General features: G+C 36.8%; 2 protein-coding genes and 1 pseudogene across 4 annotated transcripts; 1 reads left to right on the forward strand and 2 right to left on the reverse strand.

The window, feature by feature from the left end:
• Positions 1-1,058: 1,058 nt before the first annotated feature.
• Positions 1,059-4,538, reverse strand: EMB175 (Pentatricopeptide repeat (PPR) superfamily protein). Its single transcript, XM_048084968.2, has 3 exons — positions 4,401-4,538; positions 4,222-4,313; positions 1,059-3,999 (listed from the first exon to the last, which is right to left on the reverse strand). Exon 3 carries the CDS (start codon positions 3,926-3,928, stop codon positions 1,235-1,237), a length of 2,694 nt encoding a protein of 897 aa, XP_047940925.1. The 5' UTR covers positions 3,929-3,999; positions 4,222-4,313; positions 4,401-4,538; the 3' UTR covers positions 1,059-1,234.
• Positions 4,539-8,861: 4,323 nt separating this feature from the next.
• Positions 8,862-10,675, forward strand: LOC125188207 (AAA-ATPase ASD, mitochondrial pseudogene; annotated as a pseudogene).
• LOC125188205 (DDT domain-containing protein DDR4-like) lies at positions 10,648-17,799 on the reverse strand. 3 transcript variants are annotated; one of them, XM_089058456.1, is made up of 13 exons: positions 17,448-17,799; positions 17,050-17,378; positions 16,842-16,952; positions 15,316-15,402; positions 15,202-15,239; positions 15,015-15,096; positions 14,157-14,263; positions 13,815-13,971; positions 12,899-12,991; positions 12,608-12,731; positions 12,171-12,213; positions 11,844-12,062; positions 10,648-11,740 (listed from the first exon to the last, which is right to left on the reverse strand). In XM_089058456.1, exons 1-13 carry the CDS (start codon positions 17,554-17,556, stop codon positions 11,002-11,004), a joined length of 2,238 nt encoding a protein of 745 aa, XP_088914582.1. In that variant the 5' UTR covers positions 17,557-17,799; the 3' UTR covers positions 10,648-11,001. The 3 variants fall into 3 exon arrangements, with proteins under 3 accessions (XP_088914582.1, XP_047940927.1, XP_047940926.1); XM_048084970.2 differs by having other exon boundaries at positions 17,050-17,381; XM_048084969.2 differs by having other exon boundaries at positions 17,050-17,799.
• Positions 17,800-19,495: the final 1,696 nt, after the last annotated feature.

Raw genomic sequence — 19,495 nt, forward strand, 5'->3', positions numbered from 1 at the left:
TACATTTCCAGCGTTAAAAGTGAGATTAACCACTGCCAACAATCCCTCAGCTTTCTACATAAGATGGTAATCCAAGTAGAATGATTATGTGCCATTCTGGTAACAGGGGGATTGGCCTAGGAAAGAGAAGCAAAAATACCCACATAAAGAGAACTGGTTCCAATGTTAGCAGCAATGCTTATCAAACAACAATCACAACTACACGGTATACATACACCAGAATAAAAGTAGTTCTCACCTAACTTGTATAATATCATACTTAGTAGTTAAATTTGTAATGATGAATTATTTGGATAGAGTTGTTGCGAAGGAACTCGTATACCTTCTACTATATATCTATGAATAATAACAAACTATAGTTTGTAACCAAAATTCAGAGAGTTCGCAAATAAAATGTATATTCATTGACATTTCTCCACATGAAAATAAAGGTTAACTAAAAGGGAATTAGCATTGAAACTTATTGGTTAAAACTGTCACTGTGAAATATGATATTCTTGTGAGAGAATTATCTTGCATTACATTGTTATAATCATATGAACTCTTGATATGATGATAACATTACATGGCTAACATTGAATGAGTTGCAAGCAACTTAAAGAATAATTCCAGAAATATGAAATGAAAACAACTAAAATATCACCTCTAAGTCGAAATAATTATCTATGCCAAATTTTGCAAGACATTGAGAAATCAGATTGGTACAGAGTTGGCAGTTAGATTCCATCTAACTCAATCTTACAGGCATGATATTGCCATATTGGCCATCTAGTCATCTGGAGACGATAAACACGCAACAAAAGGAACTACTTAGTCTGCAAATCTAGTCATGAAGATTTATGTCCCACTAAGCATGCCTTTGATCTGAATGGATCTTGACTATACTTTGAAATTGGTCATCCAGATATTAAAGGAATTATATATATCTCACAACCAAAGGAACTTTAACAACTCTTAAAAAAAGAAATAAAATACTAATGAACTGGATGGAGCTATCAGCCCAAAAGTTTATGGGCTTAGGTTGAATGAAAGTAACTGATACAAGTAGCCTAGAAATCTTAGTCATTGAGTAGCTTGTTTCATTAGACTGCATATTTTACTTACATTTTACATTACAACACATTCAGCCAAGCATTCGCCCAAAACTGAAAAAAGAACAGTATCTATGTATATACATGCATGCCACATTAATATTCAAAACTCTAAAAACAGATACCAACCAAAATTCAGCCTGTTACCAATGATCGCAGCAGGAGCATTCACCATTTACAAAACAGTGAAAACCCGAAGCATCTCTCACATGTATCTCCCTCTTCGTAACAACCGAAACATACTTGAAAAATGTATGGCAGTCCCCACAAACATGTATATTCTTCCTCACCCTCACAGGCTTCCCTCGACCCGTCACCAGCAGTCCGTAGGCAACTGCCAGTTTCCCACTATGGTATAACAAGAAATTGGTCTTCTGATGCTCCTCCACCTCATGAAGAACGAACCTTGTGTCAGGCGTGTAGCCAGCTCTCGAGCATTCCAAAAACAGTATCTCCAGCGCACTGTAAATGTCCTTCGCCTCTGGATGCGATTTATCCCTCCCAAAGAAGGAATGCACCTTGTTCTCATGAATGATCCAGCTCCGCCCAGGGAATTTCTGTATCCCTTTTGATTTCATCTCTTCTCGAACAAGATCAGAGCAGTGCCACCTCCCAGACACGGAGTAAAGATTTGATTGTAGTATGTACGTGGACGGATCTTGTGGCTTGAGCCTCAGTATTTCCTGTGCAGCCCTTCTCCCAATTGTTGCTTTTTTGTGCAGTCTGCAACTGTCAAGCAAGGCTTTCCAAACACAAGTCTTTGGCTCAAATGGCATATTCTTGATTATCTTCTCTGCTGCTTCTAGAAGCCCCCAAAATCCATACACACCAACCAAGCTAGCATAGTGCTCCGAGTTGGGTTCTACATTATAGTTATGCTTCATGGAGAGGAAGAACTCAAGGCACTGTTCAACGAGATTCGACTTAGTGTGGCGATAAGCTGAGATGATTAATACACATGTGACTGGGTCAGGCTGTATACCTCCTTTCACCATCTTCTTCCATGCATCCAAGGCCTTCTCCCCCTGCCTGTTAAGGATATGGCCGGATAACAGGCAGTTCCATGAGACTATGTCGTGTTCAGACATGCTGTCAAACACCCCAATGGCTCGTTCCATATCCCCACACTTGGAGTACATGCTCACTATGGCGTTTCCAACTCCTATATCAGATAAAGAACCATGTTTTATAGCACGGCAGTGAAATTGTTCGCCAAGAGTTTGGAAACCTAAATCCCCACACACTCCAAGTAATGAAGCTAATGCAACCTCATCAATGGAAATGTGTTGCTCTTCTTCATTGATCAAAGAGATTGCTTTCTCTAACTCTGAGTGTCGGGCATATCCACACACCATCGTTGTCAGCATGATTGAGCTTCTCTCTGACAGTGGTAGTTGATAGAATATCTTCTCAGCGTCATCCATTCTAGCACACCTAGTGCACATATCAAGCAGTGCAGCTTGGATAAAATCATCATTTCCAAAACCAATCTTGACAACAAAGGCCTGAATCTGTTTGCTGAACCTCGAATGCTTGCTCAAACCACAAGCATGTAAAACACTGGACAATGTGAAGTCAGTTAACTCGACTCCTTCCTCCACCATTCTGCAAAAGAGCCTCAACGCCCTTGAGCTATCATCATTTTGGCAAAATCCAGCTAAGAGGGCGTTGTAAGCAATGGGGTTCTTCTCAGGCATCCTACAGAAGACATCTAAAGCCGAACCAACACGCCCAAATCCCATATATGCACAAACCATTGCAGTCCATGTAAAGCCATCTCGCATAGACATACTGCTAAACAGATTTTCAACATCTTCCACACATCCACGCTTAGCATAAAACTGTATTAATGCATTTCTCACACTCAAATTGCTGCCATAGCCTATTTTAAGTGCATATGCATGAACTCCCTTCCCATACATAGTCGATGATGATGAACATCTTGCACAAGCGGTTAATATACTAGAAAGGGTGAAATAATCTGCTCTACAGCCCTCTTTCATCCCTACCAACATATCATAAAACAGTTCAAATGCTTCACCATACAAACCCTCCTTAACAACACACGAAATCACAGTATTCCAAGAAGCAATGTCTCTCTCACACATTTCATTGAACAGTTTGACCACAAAATTGAAACAACCACTTTTCCCATACAACCCCATTGCAGCATTGGCAACGAAACTGCAATTAACATGACCGGTTTTGATCGACAAGGCATGAATTTGGGAACCCAGACCTAAATCCACCAAACACATACAAGCAGTCAAAATTGAAACAAAAGCATACGCGTTGGGTTCAATTCCAGACATTCTCATGTCAATGAACAGCGCGACAGCTTCTTCCCCGCGGCCCGATTTCGCTAAGCCCGAAATCAGAGCAGTATAGGACACAACATCCGGTTTCGCAATTAAATGGAAAACCCTCTCCGCGTAGTTCAAGTGACCCAATTCAAGATAAGATGTAATAAGAAAATTACAGAGGCGTATGTCTTGCCGACTCTTGATAATTGAAGCGTGAACTGCTTTGCCTAGCTGAATATCGGCGTACTCGCGGGAAAGTTTGAGCAACCGAGAAATCTCATCGTTGGACAAAGGTTGAATGTTATCAGAGTGGTTTGGAGTGAGTATGTGTTCGAAAGGTGGAGTTTTGGAGAGTAAAAATGGTGGGGCTGAGAAGAGCTGGGGCTTGGGAGAGGAGAGAGAAAGAGGAGTTTTGGATGGAGAAAGGAAACATGTGGTTTTGATGGGAGTAGGGGATTTGCGGAGGTGAGAAAGAGGAGAGGAGGAGGAGGAGGCGGAGTCGAAGGGAGGGTGGCCAAGAAACGCGTGCAGCATGCTTGGCTTGGCTCTGGGAGCTACTCAACCAGTTGTCCAATTAATGGCTGAAAACAGTGGTTCTGCAGCATCTACACACATAAATTCACAACATAGATGAACCAAAATTAAACAAGAACTTAAAACCAACCAACAATTGATTCACATCTATACATATCTAATGGGGCAGTTGTAAATACAAGGAACCTATCATACGAGGAAAGCCGATTTAGAGGCAAAGTTGAGTGAATTTGATTAAAATATTGAGCAACTATTTCATAAGTCTAAGGTCTCATCAGAAGAGAGAAAATAACCTGCTGCTAGGTAGAGACTTTAATGAATCGGGGGTGAAACCGCTGTAGAGTCAACATCGATGCTTCAATCAATCCTCTCTAAATGGTTCTCCCTGGCATTCAGATATACATATGTATGAAAATTCATCTCATTGTGCAAATATACTATATTTATTTACAAGTGAAAAATGCAGAAGTACACTGTAATGTAAGGTGTGATTCCAATGTAGCAAACCAGGTGGAAGCAGTGACACAGTCGAGGAGTGAGAGAAAGAAGATATTGTGATTTTGTGGTTTGGGAGAAGAGGAGAGAGGAGGGTATTCTTCCTAATTTACTGTTGAGCCACTGCAATATGCATTTGCACAATTTGTATATGCTTTTTAATCACATAAGCTTAATTCATTTAAATAATGGGTTCATATTATTTTACAATAAACTTAAGATTAATAATTAATTATTCACTTATATAATTTGTGATATCATATATGAAATCCTACTAATATTTAATAGTAGTATTAATAAACAGATTAAATAATCATTTGAATCCATTATTTAAATTAATTAAGCATATTAAGCGAAATAGAAAATAAATAAAGCTTGGGCCATTAAAAATTCCTTCCACAATATTATATTTGAATGATACTGATATTCCATATTTACGATTTTATGTAAGTGTATTTTTCGTTGTATTTATAAATTGTAGTAGTATTTAATTTATTAATTTATAGTATATTTTTTTGATAACGTGTTGTGGGGTTAATGTGTAATTTAAATATATATAGGTATGGTGAAAAAAAAGGTGAATAGGTGAAAAAATAATTTATAAAAAATATATAATTTAGGTATGGTTAAAAAATATAATAAAATATGGGTAATGGGGTTTTTAACTATTCCATAATTTGAAAGTTCATACTAGTGGTTCCTTTGTCCGTCCATTATCTAAAAGATCTGGAGTTCGAGACTCTTTAGGCGCGCATAGCTGTATTGTTTTTTTTTTATAGTACTCCATTTCTCTTTTATGTTTAATAGTTAATCCCTAATATATCTGTGTTGTTTTTTTATAATACTCCATTTCTCTTTTATGTTTATTAGTTAATCCCTAATATATTACTATATTACTCCATAAATTTATATTTATTCCTTTCATTTTAAAATTTAAAATTATACATATATCTAAGTAGTATAAAAAATTATTCTTTAACATACGTAAAATAAGATATAGTAATATCTTTTCTTTCATTTTGAAATTCTAATCTATATATATCTCTTTTACTTTACTCTCATTTCATTAACTCACAAAACAATACTATTAACTCACAAAACAATACTACTACATAAGATCTTGTGTCGATTCCCAAATATTTCATATTTAGTGGGCGGATGGAGTATTTATTATCTTCACAATTAAGAAAATAAATAAATTCACATTGACTTTATCTGCACATGTTTTATAGTTTCTATTGTCCATGTTTTAATTATTTTTACTATTTATGTGTTCTTCTCAACGATCTCTCCTATTGTTATGTGTCTATTACTTATCGCTCTGAATAATATTGACACCAAAAAATTGTACAATTATCAATCAGAAATTTGGGCCCCTACCGTTAAATTGCTGGCTCCGCCACTGGTTCATACCTTTTCAGGACGAGGTGGTTTATACTCGCCAGGACGGAGGGAGTATCTAATGTAGTACTTAGTATTTACTCCCTCCGTCCTAATTTTATAGTCACATTTTGCCATAAAAGTCCGTCCCACATTTATAGTCACATTTAGAATTTTTCATATTTGGATATAAAATTTTACCCCATTATTCACTAAAATTACACTCAAATGTCATTATCAACACAAACATAAACCAAAACAAAAATAAAAAAACTAAAAAGTCAACAAAGGACCCACCTTCAACCAACTCACTTAATTATTACACAATCCTTCATCTCACTTTATTTATTACACACTCCACCATCTCACTCTTCCATCTCACTTTATTTATTACACACTCCACCAATTCCTTAAAACTCGTGCCCTAACTAAATGTGACTATAAATGTGGGACGGAGGGAGTAATTTGTTACTAGTTACTACTATACTATATACTCCATCTTTTCCAAGCACATCGGTACATTTTTCTTTTTCTTAATGAATTTTCTAAAATAAAAAAATCTTTATCTCCATTTGGTTGAGCAAATCGACATCATTAGATAGCACACACGAACAAACAACAAATATTGGATAACTAAAAACAAAACAATACCAAAGCAACAATCTTTGTCCAATTAATAGCTAAATCATAAAACTGAAATCAATAAATTCGCAACAGGTGAATTAGAGGGGAAAAAAAAGACATGATTATCATCCATCAACCAACAAAAACAAATATTCAATCCACAACAACAAATATCACCAAAAACGAAAGTTTCATGATATTTAATAAATCCAAAAAAAGTTATAATAAAATAAATCCGATACTTATTATTTTAATTTGGAATGAACGAAGTCATGTTATTTCTTGTGTATAAGTTTAAATTTTCATTTTTTTTTGTATTATATTAATATAGTAAAGTGTGTTTATTCCCCTTGTATATATTTACTTGTGTTATAATCAGTCTATATGTATTTGGTTTTTAAAAAAAAATTGATTCAATATAGTGTTTTGTTATACAAAATCTTACGTACTACAGTTATTACATTTTAAATTCATGTAATGATAAAAGTGATTTACATTATTTTTTGAAAAATTATTAAGTATAGTCTGTCAAAGAATATACTTCTACATTAGTCCATTCACCCAAAAGATGTACTACTCCCTACATCCAATTATTTTGAGCTGTTGTATTAAAATGACACATTCCGAATAAACACGTCTGTATTTTATTATTCTGTCTTACATTCTCTTTCCATTTAATTCAGGGAATGATAGTATTTGTGAGAAAAAAACTACGTCTGTCCATTCACTTAAATATGGGCAATGATAGTATCACATAAAATGTTTGAGAGAAAAAACTACGTCCGTCCATTCACTAAATATGGGTGTTGGCATAGTAAGAATAGATTTTCCATTTTATCCATCCACCGACTACCTACGTGACAATTCTAAAAAGTAAAAACTCATCTCACATTGCTTTTAGAATTTATTGCTCTAACTTGTTTTATGAATCTAAAATAGAGATAGTATTTCGATTTTGACTTCTCATCCGTTAGACGGTACAATTCAATTCCTCATCATTCAAGATCAAGAAAAAGTTGTATCTCAATGAAATTTGCGGAAAAAGGGATAAAGGAGAAGGAATGATATCAAACTGATTAGTCATAGTCGTATCATAATCATTAACTTTTTTCTTCAAGTCGGTTTAGTTAAAGTGTAGGAAACACACGCAACTCCCAATCAAAAAGAAGTCATTAATTTATTGTTATAGTATAGTACAAATTAAGGAATTTTTCCGAATTCAAATTTTGATCTAATTTGTAGTAAGTTCTTTTGCTTTTAATTGATTGTGATTTTGCAATCAAAATAAGTTTAGCCCACGTTAGAGTTAAGAGGTGGCACAATAACAAAACCTTGAGAAAAAGGTGTTCCCATTAAAAACCCCTGAAATCCCAATATAGGTGTAAACCAACCCAATTGTATAATCAGAACTAATTGAAAATATCTCGTCAGAAAAATAAAAATAATTGATTGAAAATATAGTAAATTATATGCATAATTTCTTTATGATATATTTACAAACTATTATCATTATTTCCTACCACCATTGCAATTTGCATTAACTTTACATAACCAATCCAGCTCATATGTGAAATGAATCAAACCCCAATTATTAATGTGAGGAAGATGAAGTTAAAACTAGTGTCGTGGTGCAAAAGATTCGAAGAATTGCTATGCAAATACAATGACGAAGATGATTACGAAATACTACTACTACTCTTTTTTTGTTTATTATTACTCCATGGAATTCTTGCACACGCCTCTCTTTGTCTTATATGTAAATTAGGGGCAATTTCCTTTTCATTTCGTCGAAAGTTGTCAATTTTCTTTGGTTAGTAGTAGTACTAGCATCGTAGACCCAATTGTCAAAAAATCACGAATTCAATATTCGACATCATGATATATTGGCAATTTGGCATGCGTCTAATGTATGATTAAGTGTTGAAATAATTAGCCGTCTCTCAATTTGTAGATCCATAAAATTTTGTTACAACATTAAAATGTACTATCGAGCATCTATCTTGGAACTAACTCAAACTTGTGATTATCATTGTGCAATGGTGATCTTAATTCACAGAAAAAAGTATGTTTTGGACGAGATGCACATTATAAGGAGAGTACTTACTTTTCTTAAAAAATTGAACTTTCAATCTTTACGAGTATGGTCTGGTTATGCCCTTGCTAGAGTCTAGACAAACTTTTACACCACCAAGTTTAACCAAATGACTCATTTCTCGAAATGAAATCCACCTACCATTTCTATTTTAAATCAATCTATTTGTGATTGAGATGCTTGGACTAGTGAACTGGAAAAGCAAAAGGAAATTGGACTAGTGTGACACTCATCTCAAATACAACCAAATTATATATGTATACTTTCCACTACCAAGCTGACTCATACCACACATATGCCTTTTCCTTAACCACTTTTCATGCCTATAAAAACACATAACTCCCATTCTATACTCCTCTCATCTTCCCTTTCTCAATCTATCAAACTGAAAAAAATTATAAAAAAAAAGAGCCTACCTTCCCAAAAATGATACTTCCAGTAAAGAGCATGCCGGAGACTTGGAGCGCAGTCGGCTCCACCCTCGTCACCTTCATCTTCTTCTGGAACATGATCCAACGGTACTGCCCACCGGAGATCCGTCACTACCTCGAGAAATGCACCGCGAGGCTGTCCGGATTCTTGAATCCAAACATCCAGGTTTCCATCCACGAGTACACTGGAAACCATCTCCGGCCTCACGAGGCCTACAGCATCGTCAATGCATATTTGAGTTTGAATTCCTTCAACGCCAAACGGCTCAAGGCTGAGATGGCGAAAGAGAATGACAACAAGCTAATGCTGAGCATGGATGAGTACGAGGAGACAACAGATGTGTTCAATGGAGTCCAGGTGACGTGGACCGCCGGAAAGGTCTCCACTCCTCCACGGAATGGGGGGTTTTCGCACTACCTGGAGCCGGAGCGGAGGTTCTACAAGCTCAAGTTCCACAAGTGCTACAAGAAGATGATGACGGAGGAGTACCTGGAGCATGTGATCAGAAAAGGGAGAGAGATCCAGGCGAGGAACAGGCAGCGGAAGCTCTACACCAACGGCCACAGCTCGTATTGGAGCCATATCGTGTTCGAGCATCCGGCCAAGTTTGCGACTCTGGCAATGGCGCCGGAGAAGAAGGAGGAGATCGTCGATGATCTGCTGACTTTTACAAAGAGTAAAGATTACTATGCAAGAATAGGCAAGGCGTGGAAAAGGGGTTATCTGCTGTATGGCCCTCCTGGAACAGGGAAATCTACAATGATCGCAGCCATGGCTAACTTACTCGACTATGATGTTTATGATCTCGAGCTTACATCGGTGAAGGACAACACGGAGCTCAGGAAGCTTTTGACAGAGACAACAACTAAATCAATTATTGTGATAGAGGATATCGACTGCTCTCTCGACTTGACAGGCCAAAGGAAGAAGAAAGAGGAGAAACCTGCAGAGGAGAAGCCTGAAAAAGTCGAGAAGAAGAGTTCTCGTAAAGAGAAGGAAGAGAGTGGCAGCAAGGTCACACTGTCAGGTCTGCTGAATTTCATAGACGGCCTGTGGTCTGCCTGTGCAGGGGAGAGATTAATAGTGTTCACAACAAACTATGTGGATAAGCTCGACCCAGCTCTTACAAGAAGGGGCAGAATGGACAAGCATATCGAGCTATCTTACTGCAAATATGAAGGATTTAAAGTGCTTGCGAAGAATTACCTTGAACTTGATGGACATCCATTGTTCCAGTCCATCGAAGAGCTGATCCTGGAGGTCGAGATAACACCAGCTGATGTTGCTGAAAACCTCATGCCAAAATCTGCAAAAGAAGGGCCGGAGCAATGCCTGCAAAATCTCATATGCGTTCTTAAGGAAACAAAGAACAGAAAATGCAGAGAAGATAAAGATGCAGAGAATAATGACGATGGAGAGACCATCGAGGATGCAGCTGCTGTAATAGACACACATGCTATGTAATCAGTGTAATAGTAAACTGGTTAAGAGAACGAAGTAGAGGCACCAATGACTCATAATTCGCATGAGACAGTCTTATCTATCTAGGCATAGGCTTATGGTCTTTTTACATATATAAATTATTTAAATTCAATATAATTGATGGAAAAAAAAAACATGATGAGATCCCAGTTTCAAGAAGCTTCATACTAGCATGGATGTTAATCATAGAAATGTAACACTGAGCCAAGGAGTCTAATAAAAGGTGATTCTTTTGTTGCAAATATTAGTTAAGTTATTGTACAACATCTCATCAGAGGAGTAAGAACTCCCAACAGAGTTTCCCATCCATATCACATCCTGCTTTTTTCTTTCTTAAATGTAAAACATACTGTAGAACTGACTTAGTCTACACCATCTTCTCAGCAAAAAGCAACTCCCAGCAGGAAAAGATAAATAAACTGCACGAGGGACATCAGTTGAGTTTTGGCGAGTGAGAACTCTCTAATAGTCGGCATGGGTTGCCACAAATGTAGATATTATCAATCAGAAAGCATCAGCTTCACCAGGGTAAAACTTGTAACTCCTCACATTTTGGTAGAATGGATGTTCAAAAGCCATCTCTGTCGTCATCTTTCACTGAGTTGGGACCATCATCACAACCAGAACCCGGAGCAAGTTCGTTTAGATCAAGAAAACCTCTTTGGCTCACCATTTCAACATCGTCATCTCCGTGGTTCTCTTGTTCTGGTGGAATGGGTGGCTTTTCCTCGACCACCTCGGGTTGCTGCATCTCAATAAGCTGATCAGCATGGACATCCTCCTGGTTACTGATTTTCTCTTCAGAATCTTGCATACCGGTTGAGAACTCTGCGCCACCACTTGAGTATGAGGGCTCGTTTGGCACATTTGATTTCTCAGGTTTTGTTTGATCATTGTCAGATTCAGACATCTCATATTGTTTATAGTTAATGCGATTTCTGGTGGCCCTTTTACTTCGCCTGAGACCTGACTTTAGGTCACCAACTGACCTAAGTTTTGTTTCTCTCCTAGTTCGGCCTGGCAATGCTTTCGTATGGCGTGGCACATCACTATCCTCACTGGAACTCAATATATCATCTTCTTCTTCCTCTTCCTCCTCTTCATGATTTTCTTCGTCCCAGTGGTACTCCTCATCGCCTTCAGAGCTACTTGACATCTTCCTTCGCTTCCGTCTTTTAAGATATTCATCATCATAAACCACTTCACCAACTATGTCATCATCACTGTCAAAATCAGCCTCAATATCTGAGACTGCTTCTACATAGTCTTTCACTGAATAACGTTCAGGCCTTTGCTTCTGGCGATCACTACAGGAAAATAAAAAAGAAAACAAGTGATTTTATAAGTTTATTAAGAATTACAAGAGACACACAAACAAACAATACAATCCAGGGGAGTGAATCGCCATACCTCCGGTCCAATGTTTCAGTTTTGTGATCTTCATAAAACTCTCCATCATCATCATCGTCGTCATCATCATCATCTTCATAAGGAGAATTAGGAGAAACAGCACTGAAAGTGAGGTTTTGAGAGTGTTGTGATGTGACATCCAATCTACCATTTCTAGACAGTTCATGTTTCATGGGAGGATCTCCTCCATCAAAATGTTCGGGAGATTGTTTGTTCTGTCTGGTAGGGATTATAAGACAAAAAAAGGGTGAAGTATTTCCAAATTAAATATATGGAGAAGTAACATTACAAGTAGTTCATAGAAATTCTGGGGGCTAAGATCCTCACTTGGTGACCTTTATAGCTTCATTTATTGAGTGATCATAATCGTCTGCAAAAAATGTAAGAATTATATCAATGGTGTGGAGCTGAAATATCAAAACTGAAAACAAGGTCAGCAACCGTTTGTTATATAAAGAAGCACGGAACACCTATTATGTTGGATGCTAAGTGATATGTTAGCCACTTAGCCTAATGGTTATTCAAACCCCTTCATTAAGTTTTTGAGGAACTAATTTATTAACTTCATGCCAGCACATCAATCAGCGGCAAGAAACAGAGTACAATTTTTTCCAACATAAAATTTGACAAGTGTCATGACTCATAAAATTTATCATAGTTATAATTTTAGAGAACTTTCAAGTTCCAAGTCATTATTGAACTGGAAAATAATGAAAAAGCATAACACAAGGGAGAAAATACTAAGAGAGCTATATGGCACGTACTGAAAGTATAAGTCACAGGTTTTCTATCACGGAGAGAGCGTCCGGCAGCAATGGCATCCATGTTAATCATGTTATCAAGCATAAGTGCTTGTCTATGTTGCTTCTTTAACAGTTTCTCCTTCCTCTGCATATAGATACATCTTAGAACCGATCACAAAATAAATTAACTGGTTAAAAGTAATAAGATGTTCTCTTCAAGAAAAGGATGGTGATAATGCGCTTAACAGAGGACAATGGCCAAAATAAAAGAATGCAAGAAAAATCATCTTTAAATAAAGAACAATTTACCACCTTGTGGACCTTCTCAATTTCAGGAAGCATGTAATTTTTCAATTTTTTCCCAACAGAGACCTCAGTTCTATTTTTACTTGAAAAGAGCTTCTCCTGCAGGCAACAGAAGTAAAATTAACAATGAAAACATAGTAGTACCAAGTAAAGTTCAATTTTCAGAAAGTAATGTTGTAACTCGTAAGCTTGCCAAGAATAATGAGGTCAGACAATGGAACAGAAAATAAGATTCAGGCCAGATACTGACCTCACAAAAACACACAATCAGATGCACACTCTGAATTTAACTATGGTCCCTTAGATCCTAACCTGTTGCATTTACCAGTTGTAATTTCACAGCAATGGCATATTTACATCTACAATCACTACACCTCAGCTCCTCAATTAGCTAGCTTGCATACAAAATAAAACCTTTAGGACATGGCATCTTGATTTTTGACTCTAACATGAAGTTGACACAAGTGCATATTTGCAGTCTCCTCAAATGACACAATGCCAAAAATCTGCTTACACACCCAACACATGCAACTGGATCTGAATCAACTGACAGGTTTTGCCTAGTTTACTCTGCAAATCAGCATATCCATTTTCTACCACACTGCCGAAAAATAAGTCCAGATTGACTCTAATAGTCAACGGACTCAAAATCTTATGCAGTTTGTCAGACATAAACTCTCCAAAGCTCTTAAAAGCAGGTACCATACACACTTGGCATCATTTCCAGGATGGAAAAGGAGATGATTACCAAGGAATAGTGTAAAATTCTATGCAATGTAAATGAATCAGCATATGTTCATGTGTTTGTTTAGTAGAAAATGAACTCAGCATGGGAAACCAAAGGATTAAATAGAAGGATCTGGCATTTTGCTCAAGAAATATCAAAGCAAATCAATAAGACTTGATTATAATCTAAACTTACTGAAACATTCAGGAATTCATCTAAATTAGTAGCGACTGCTTCCCATTGATATGATGAATGGGGAATAGGTGGAATATTCTTTCCACGTCCTTTTTTCACCTCAACATTTCTAATCTCTCTGTATAGCCGATGGCCAATTATGGGATCATCTTCGTACCTACACAGTAAGAAGCATTCATAACTAACTTCCAAGGATATCTATATTCTACACAGAGCAAGAAAAACAATACAGAAGTATGCATGTAAGACACTGACACATCCCTAGTAGAGCTGAACCATCAACAGAAGCTATTTTCACAGAGAACAAAATGTAATCCATCATCATAGAGGACTGTAATTTACCAATATGAGACTCCATAAGAATTACCCCCTAGGCGTTCTTTGCGAAATGTTGAGAGCTGAACACCATGTTTTAATGAGTCATCTATATGGTTCCGTATATCTTCTTGCTGCCGAAGACAACCATGGTTAATTTAGCACAAGCAGTATTAACTATCTACTAATTTTTATATATTATTGAAATGGGATTAAAATATCATAATGCAGAAATCATATAAAGAAAAAACAAAGCCTGGAATTCTATGTAATATGGTGCTGGTTGCATAGATAAAAAGAACACAACTATCACAACAATAAACTAAATGCCAAAACAGCTATGATTTCAAGATATAATACTCCATATGACTTGAGATAGAAAGAGCTGAGCGTTCTTTTTGTTCACAAGCAGCATACTACTCAGCTTATTGATGCGAGATTCTTATCTACCATGCCTTTCTAAAAAAACCAGAAAAATCCAGAACCCTCCCTCCTAACATTGACATCCTCTTTACATGATACTGAACAAGTTTTTTCTTCATTTTCCCAGCTTGAAATGAGAAAAAAATAGATCAGAGAGGTACTGTTGCAAAACCAAAGCATGGAAGGTAGACAACTAGTAACAAGTTTAAAAGGTGGAACTCACTTACTACCAAATATGTTAGAATGAAAATTTTGTCCAAAAAAAAGAGCAATAATATATTAGAAATTTAGCACCATATCATAACTGCATATGAATCCAGGATGGTTTAAGTTTTAAAACACTACAGTCTACAATAATTCAACGTTACTACTTAGACTCCTAGGACATAATCTAATGGGCAAAGTTTATTTATCGAAACTGAGACTAGCTATCACAAAGAGGATAATTTACGATATTAATACCTCAACCCGAATATCGCATAATGCCTTTAAAATAACCACTCGTATCCCAGGATCAAGTGTATTGTATGCCTCAACTTCGGTCCTAAAACAAACAAAACTCAAATTCTAGTTGAGCATGTAAACATGCATCTCTGGTACACAAGTACAAAATAAACTTTGGACTGTGTTGAGATATAAATCTACTCACCCATGTGATGCAACAATAGGTAGATCTCCTTCTGCAACCTGCAGTAGAGAACCGCACTAAGTAAACCCAATATTACAAGATTGAGTAAATTTCCAGTGTCAAAAGTGAGATTACCCAGTGCCACCAATCCCTCAGCTTTCTACATAAAACGGTAATCCAAGTAGAATGATTAAGTGCCATTCTGGTAACAGGAGGAATGGCCTAGGAAAAGCAAAATACCCACATAAAGAAACAGGTTATAATGTCAGCAGTAATGCTTATCAAACAACAATTTGACAATACACATATTATTAAAAAAACACAAACCGAAACACCAGAATGCAAGTAGTTCTCACTTAACTTGTATAATATCGTACTTTGGAGTTAAATTTGTAATGATGAATTATTTGGATAGAGTAGCTGAGAAGGAACTCATATGCTTTCTATGATATACCACTCATATGCTTTCTATGATATACCTATGAATTGCAACAAACTATAGTTTGTAACCAAAATCAAGAGAGTTCATAAATAAAATCTACTCCATATTTGTGACATTTCTTCCCATGAAAATAAAGGTTAATTATGAGGGAATTAGCATTGATACTTATTGGTGAAAACTATGTCACGGGGGGAATATGACAGTATTTCTTTGAGATGATTATATTGCATATTACATTGTTATAATCATATGAACTCTTGAGATGATAATAACATCAAATGGCTAACATTGAATGAGTTGCAAACAACTTGAAGTAATAATTCCAAAAATATGAAAAGAAAATAATGAAATGACACCTATAAGTCGAATCAATTATCTCTGATAAATATTGCAAGACACTAAGAAATCAGATTGGTACAGAGTTAGCAGTCAAATTGCATGTAACTCAATCTTACATGCATGAAATTGCCATATTGGTCATCTAGTCATATGGAAACAACAAACACACAAAAAAGGAATTACTTAGTCTAGAAAATCTAGTCATCAAGATTTATGTCTCACTAAGCATTTCAGTGATCTGAATGGATCTTGACTACACTTTGAAGTTGGTCTTCCGGATATAAAAGGAACTTTATATATCTCACAACAAAAGGAACTTTAACAACTCTTTCATGCACGCCTAGAAAAAAGAGCAAAAGTTACAAGACTCTAATAATCAGTCCACCCAAGACAACTTCGACACCCCTTTACATTTATAAAACTTTTTAGCACTGGGATTAAGAGCGCAATCTCATCATAATTTATACCTATATTCCATTAAGATGATTTTTGCGCTGTTCAGACAATATTGAAAATACTTAACATCTATGCTTGCTCACTCACTCAAGGAAAAACAATGCCCACAACTTTTTCTATCATTCTTTTATGTAGTTAAGACAATCCCTTACAACAGAGTATTAATCCAAGCAGGAGATATCATCATAACATACAATGTATCATTCAAAATACAAGGTTGAACAACACGTTAAAAAAATAAAAGACAATAATGATAACATGGACTTCAGAGAATATACCAAAACTATATCAACTAACTTGAAATGACACCCAGATAACACAAGTCATAACAATTAGGAAACCATAGCTCAATGAGAAGCGACTGTTACAAAAGCAGAACTGAGGAAACAACATGACTAAAGAGGGAAATACAAGGCTAACTAACCTTTAACAGTGGCATGTGTATCTCAGCCAAAGTATTATTCGGAATAATCAAGGCCGTCTCAAACTCCTCCGCTGAAAACTCCATTTTAACATTCAATAGAGGCCTAAATACCTACACCTCACAACAAAAATAAAACACACACATCACCAGAAATCCACAAAGTTCAAATCTTGCTAGTGTTTATAACGTTTGCTCAAACAAAACATACATTCAAAAAATTGAGAATAGAAGCCAACTGCCACATGGAGCGTGTGTTCCACCGAGGCAGCTGCGAGGCCTCTGGCTCTCCGAGCAGTGGCGTAATTGCCCTACTAGTCTGCAACTGTGGCGGTGAAGTAGAGCCATCCTCCTCTCCGTTCTCCTCCTCATCACTATCCCTATAACCATCCTCCTCGGACTCATTCTTCAACAAGCTCGCAGTTAATTTCTCCCTCCTCTTCTTTTTCCTCTTCCTCTCTGCCTCCGCCTCAGCTGCAGCCTGCAGCTTGGCTGCCGCCCTTTGCGTACATGCCCTCGACGGCCTCTCCCTCCTAGTTACTACTACATTACTATTACCATTATTATCATGGGCAGACTTGACATAATTCACCTTGACACTCTTCTTACCCTGGGTGTTGTTTTCGAGGTCCGGGGAGTGGATCGGCGAGTAATGCTCCGGCAGGGCGGAGGGATCGGGGTCAAGAGAAGGGTTACATGGGAGATCAAGGGCTTGCATTGAAGCAGGCCAGGATTTGCAAATGGGCACAATAAAGCTGGGGTTTTTCTCAAAATGAGCCCAATTATTTATACGGATTATCAATGATGTTGAAGCAGATTACGCTGTAAACGTGAAAAGGGGCAAAATCAAACGATAATAGTAGCAATCATTACTGGAACAGAGAGCACGCACGGGTGCATAAAATATGGGTTTTTTGAGTTTTTGGAGAAACAAGGGAAATGGGAGAGGGGAAACAGTGACACAAAATTGGATTTAGTAAAACAGAATTATTGCTGGTAAAAGACTTTGGCTGGAAAAAAAAAAATCTGAGTTTGAGTGTAAATTTCACTTTTTTGCAGAATAAATTTACAATTTAGGAATCAACGATGAATCATTAGATCTTCTGTGACCGGATTGTGAAATACTCCCTCCGTCCAAGAATAAATGTCCCGGTCACTTTTTTATACTTGTTTTGTAAAAATGTCTTATTTACATTATTCTCTATCTTATTATATCATTTCTCCACTTTAACTATTTATTATTATTTTTACAAAACAAGTGTAAAAAAGTGACCGGGACATTTATTCGTGGACGGAGGGAGTACTTGCTTACCTTACCAATACCATATCATTTTTATATTTTGGTCGAGGTCAAATCTAGTCGATTCCAACATAATCTATTAACTTAATCACTTGTTGATTACATTAAGGGGAAGATGACTGATCTGATTTATCCTTCAAATTATAGGACTCCATTCTAATTGCCATTCATCTTTTTCAACATTAAAAATTGAAAATCGAGGCCCGTAAATATCATTACGCCTATTCTGTGGTTCATTTCTAAAGCAATTAATAATGAATTTTCTCGATGTTAACTACATGTAACAGTTCGCCCTCCTAGGGTACAATAAATGCGGCGGCTGCTACTCGAAACCGACTCGAAAAAAGTAAATATAGGCTAGGGTTTCATTTCAAGAGTACTAACCAAAAGAATTTGAAGAAATATCAGAGTATTTAATGCAACAACTTAACCTAGAAGTTCAAAGGAAGATAGATATCATAAATGATGGTCAAAACCTTAAGAGTACGACATAGTATCCAAGACAAAATCACGAGAAAATGGTTAAGGCCACAACCGAAAGTAAGATGCAAATATTCCAAAAAGGAGTTCTAAAGAGTATCAAAAATTCAGTGAAAAACGACCAAGAGAGAAGCATAGCTATGTATGGTGACACAACTACACTTAGAGTTCAACACATCCATTTTTATTAATTAAGCTGCTCAACACCCGCCACCGCTCGTCATCATTCAACCTGCACATAAGGAAAACACATGCAGGGCTGAGTATTTTGAAATACTCAGTGAGCTCGTTGCCAAAACATTTTATAAGTTATGCCACCCTTACCAAGTGAACTCGAGTTTTAAGCAGTTATAAGAAAAATAGCACGAGTATCACAAAATATATTGTCCATAGACTGGCCAGTCAAATAACTCCCCACTTTCCTCCACATAAACCACAATCACAATCATTCCATGGTGCGACGAAAGTGTGGCCACACTTTTCGCCCACAAGACCGGCCGACTAGCAAGGACGGCTCCCGATCCCTTCGTGTACACAGCCTGGTAGGGCTTGCGGCCCATACTCAGACCCGAATTCGTATAAACATATCCACAGCCATATAGCCCAATGGAGCGAACTCACAAACTAGGCATCAGGCACACAATATCACAATAAAAACAGACATAGGCATGGCATAACAGTTAAACCACCCTTATAACACCAATCAATACTTTTGACAAAATAAAAGAGAGTTTTAAGAGTAAAGCCCACCTCGATTGCTTAGTTTTCAAGTAGTTTCGCTTTTCCGTTATCCGGCTTCGCAACCAAAGTTTCACCTTTTTAATCACATAGGCACATATCACAAATTAGGTTCAATACTACTCTTACTCATGCATGT

Source organism: Salvia hispanica, chromosome 5 (assembly GCF_029641045.1).
Source record: "Salvia hispanica isolate PSC_SH4W2 chromosome 5, Shi_PSC_v1, whole genome shotgun sequence".
Classification (NCBI taxonomy): Eukaryota; Viridiplantae; Streptophyta; class Magnoliopsida; order Lamiales; family Lamiaceae; genus Salvia; species Salvia hispanica.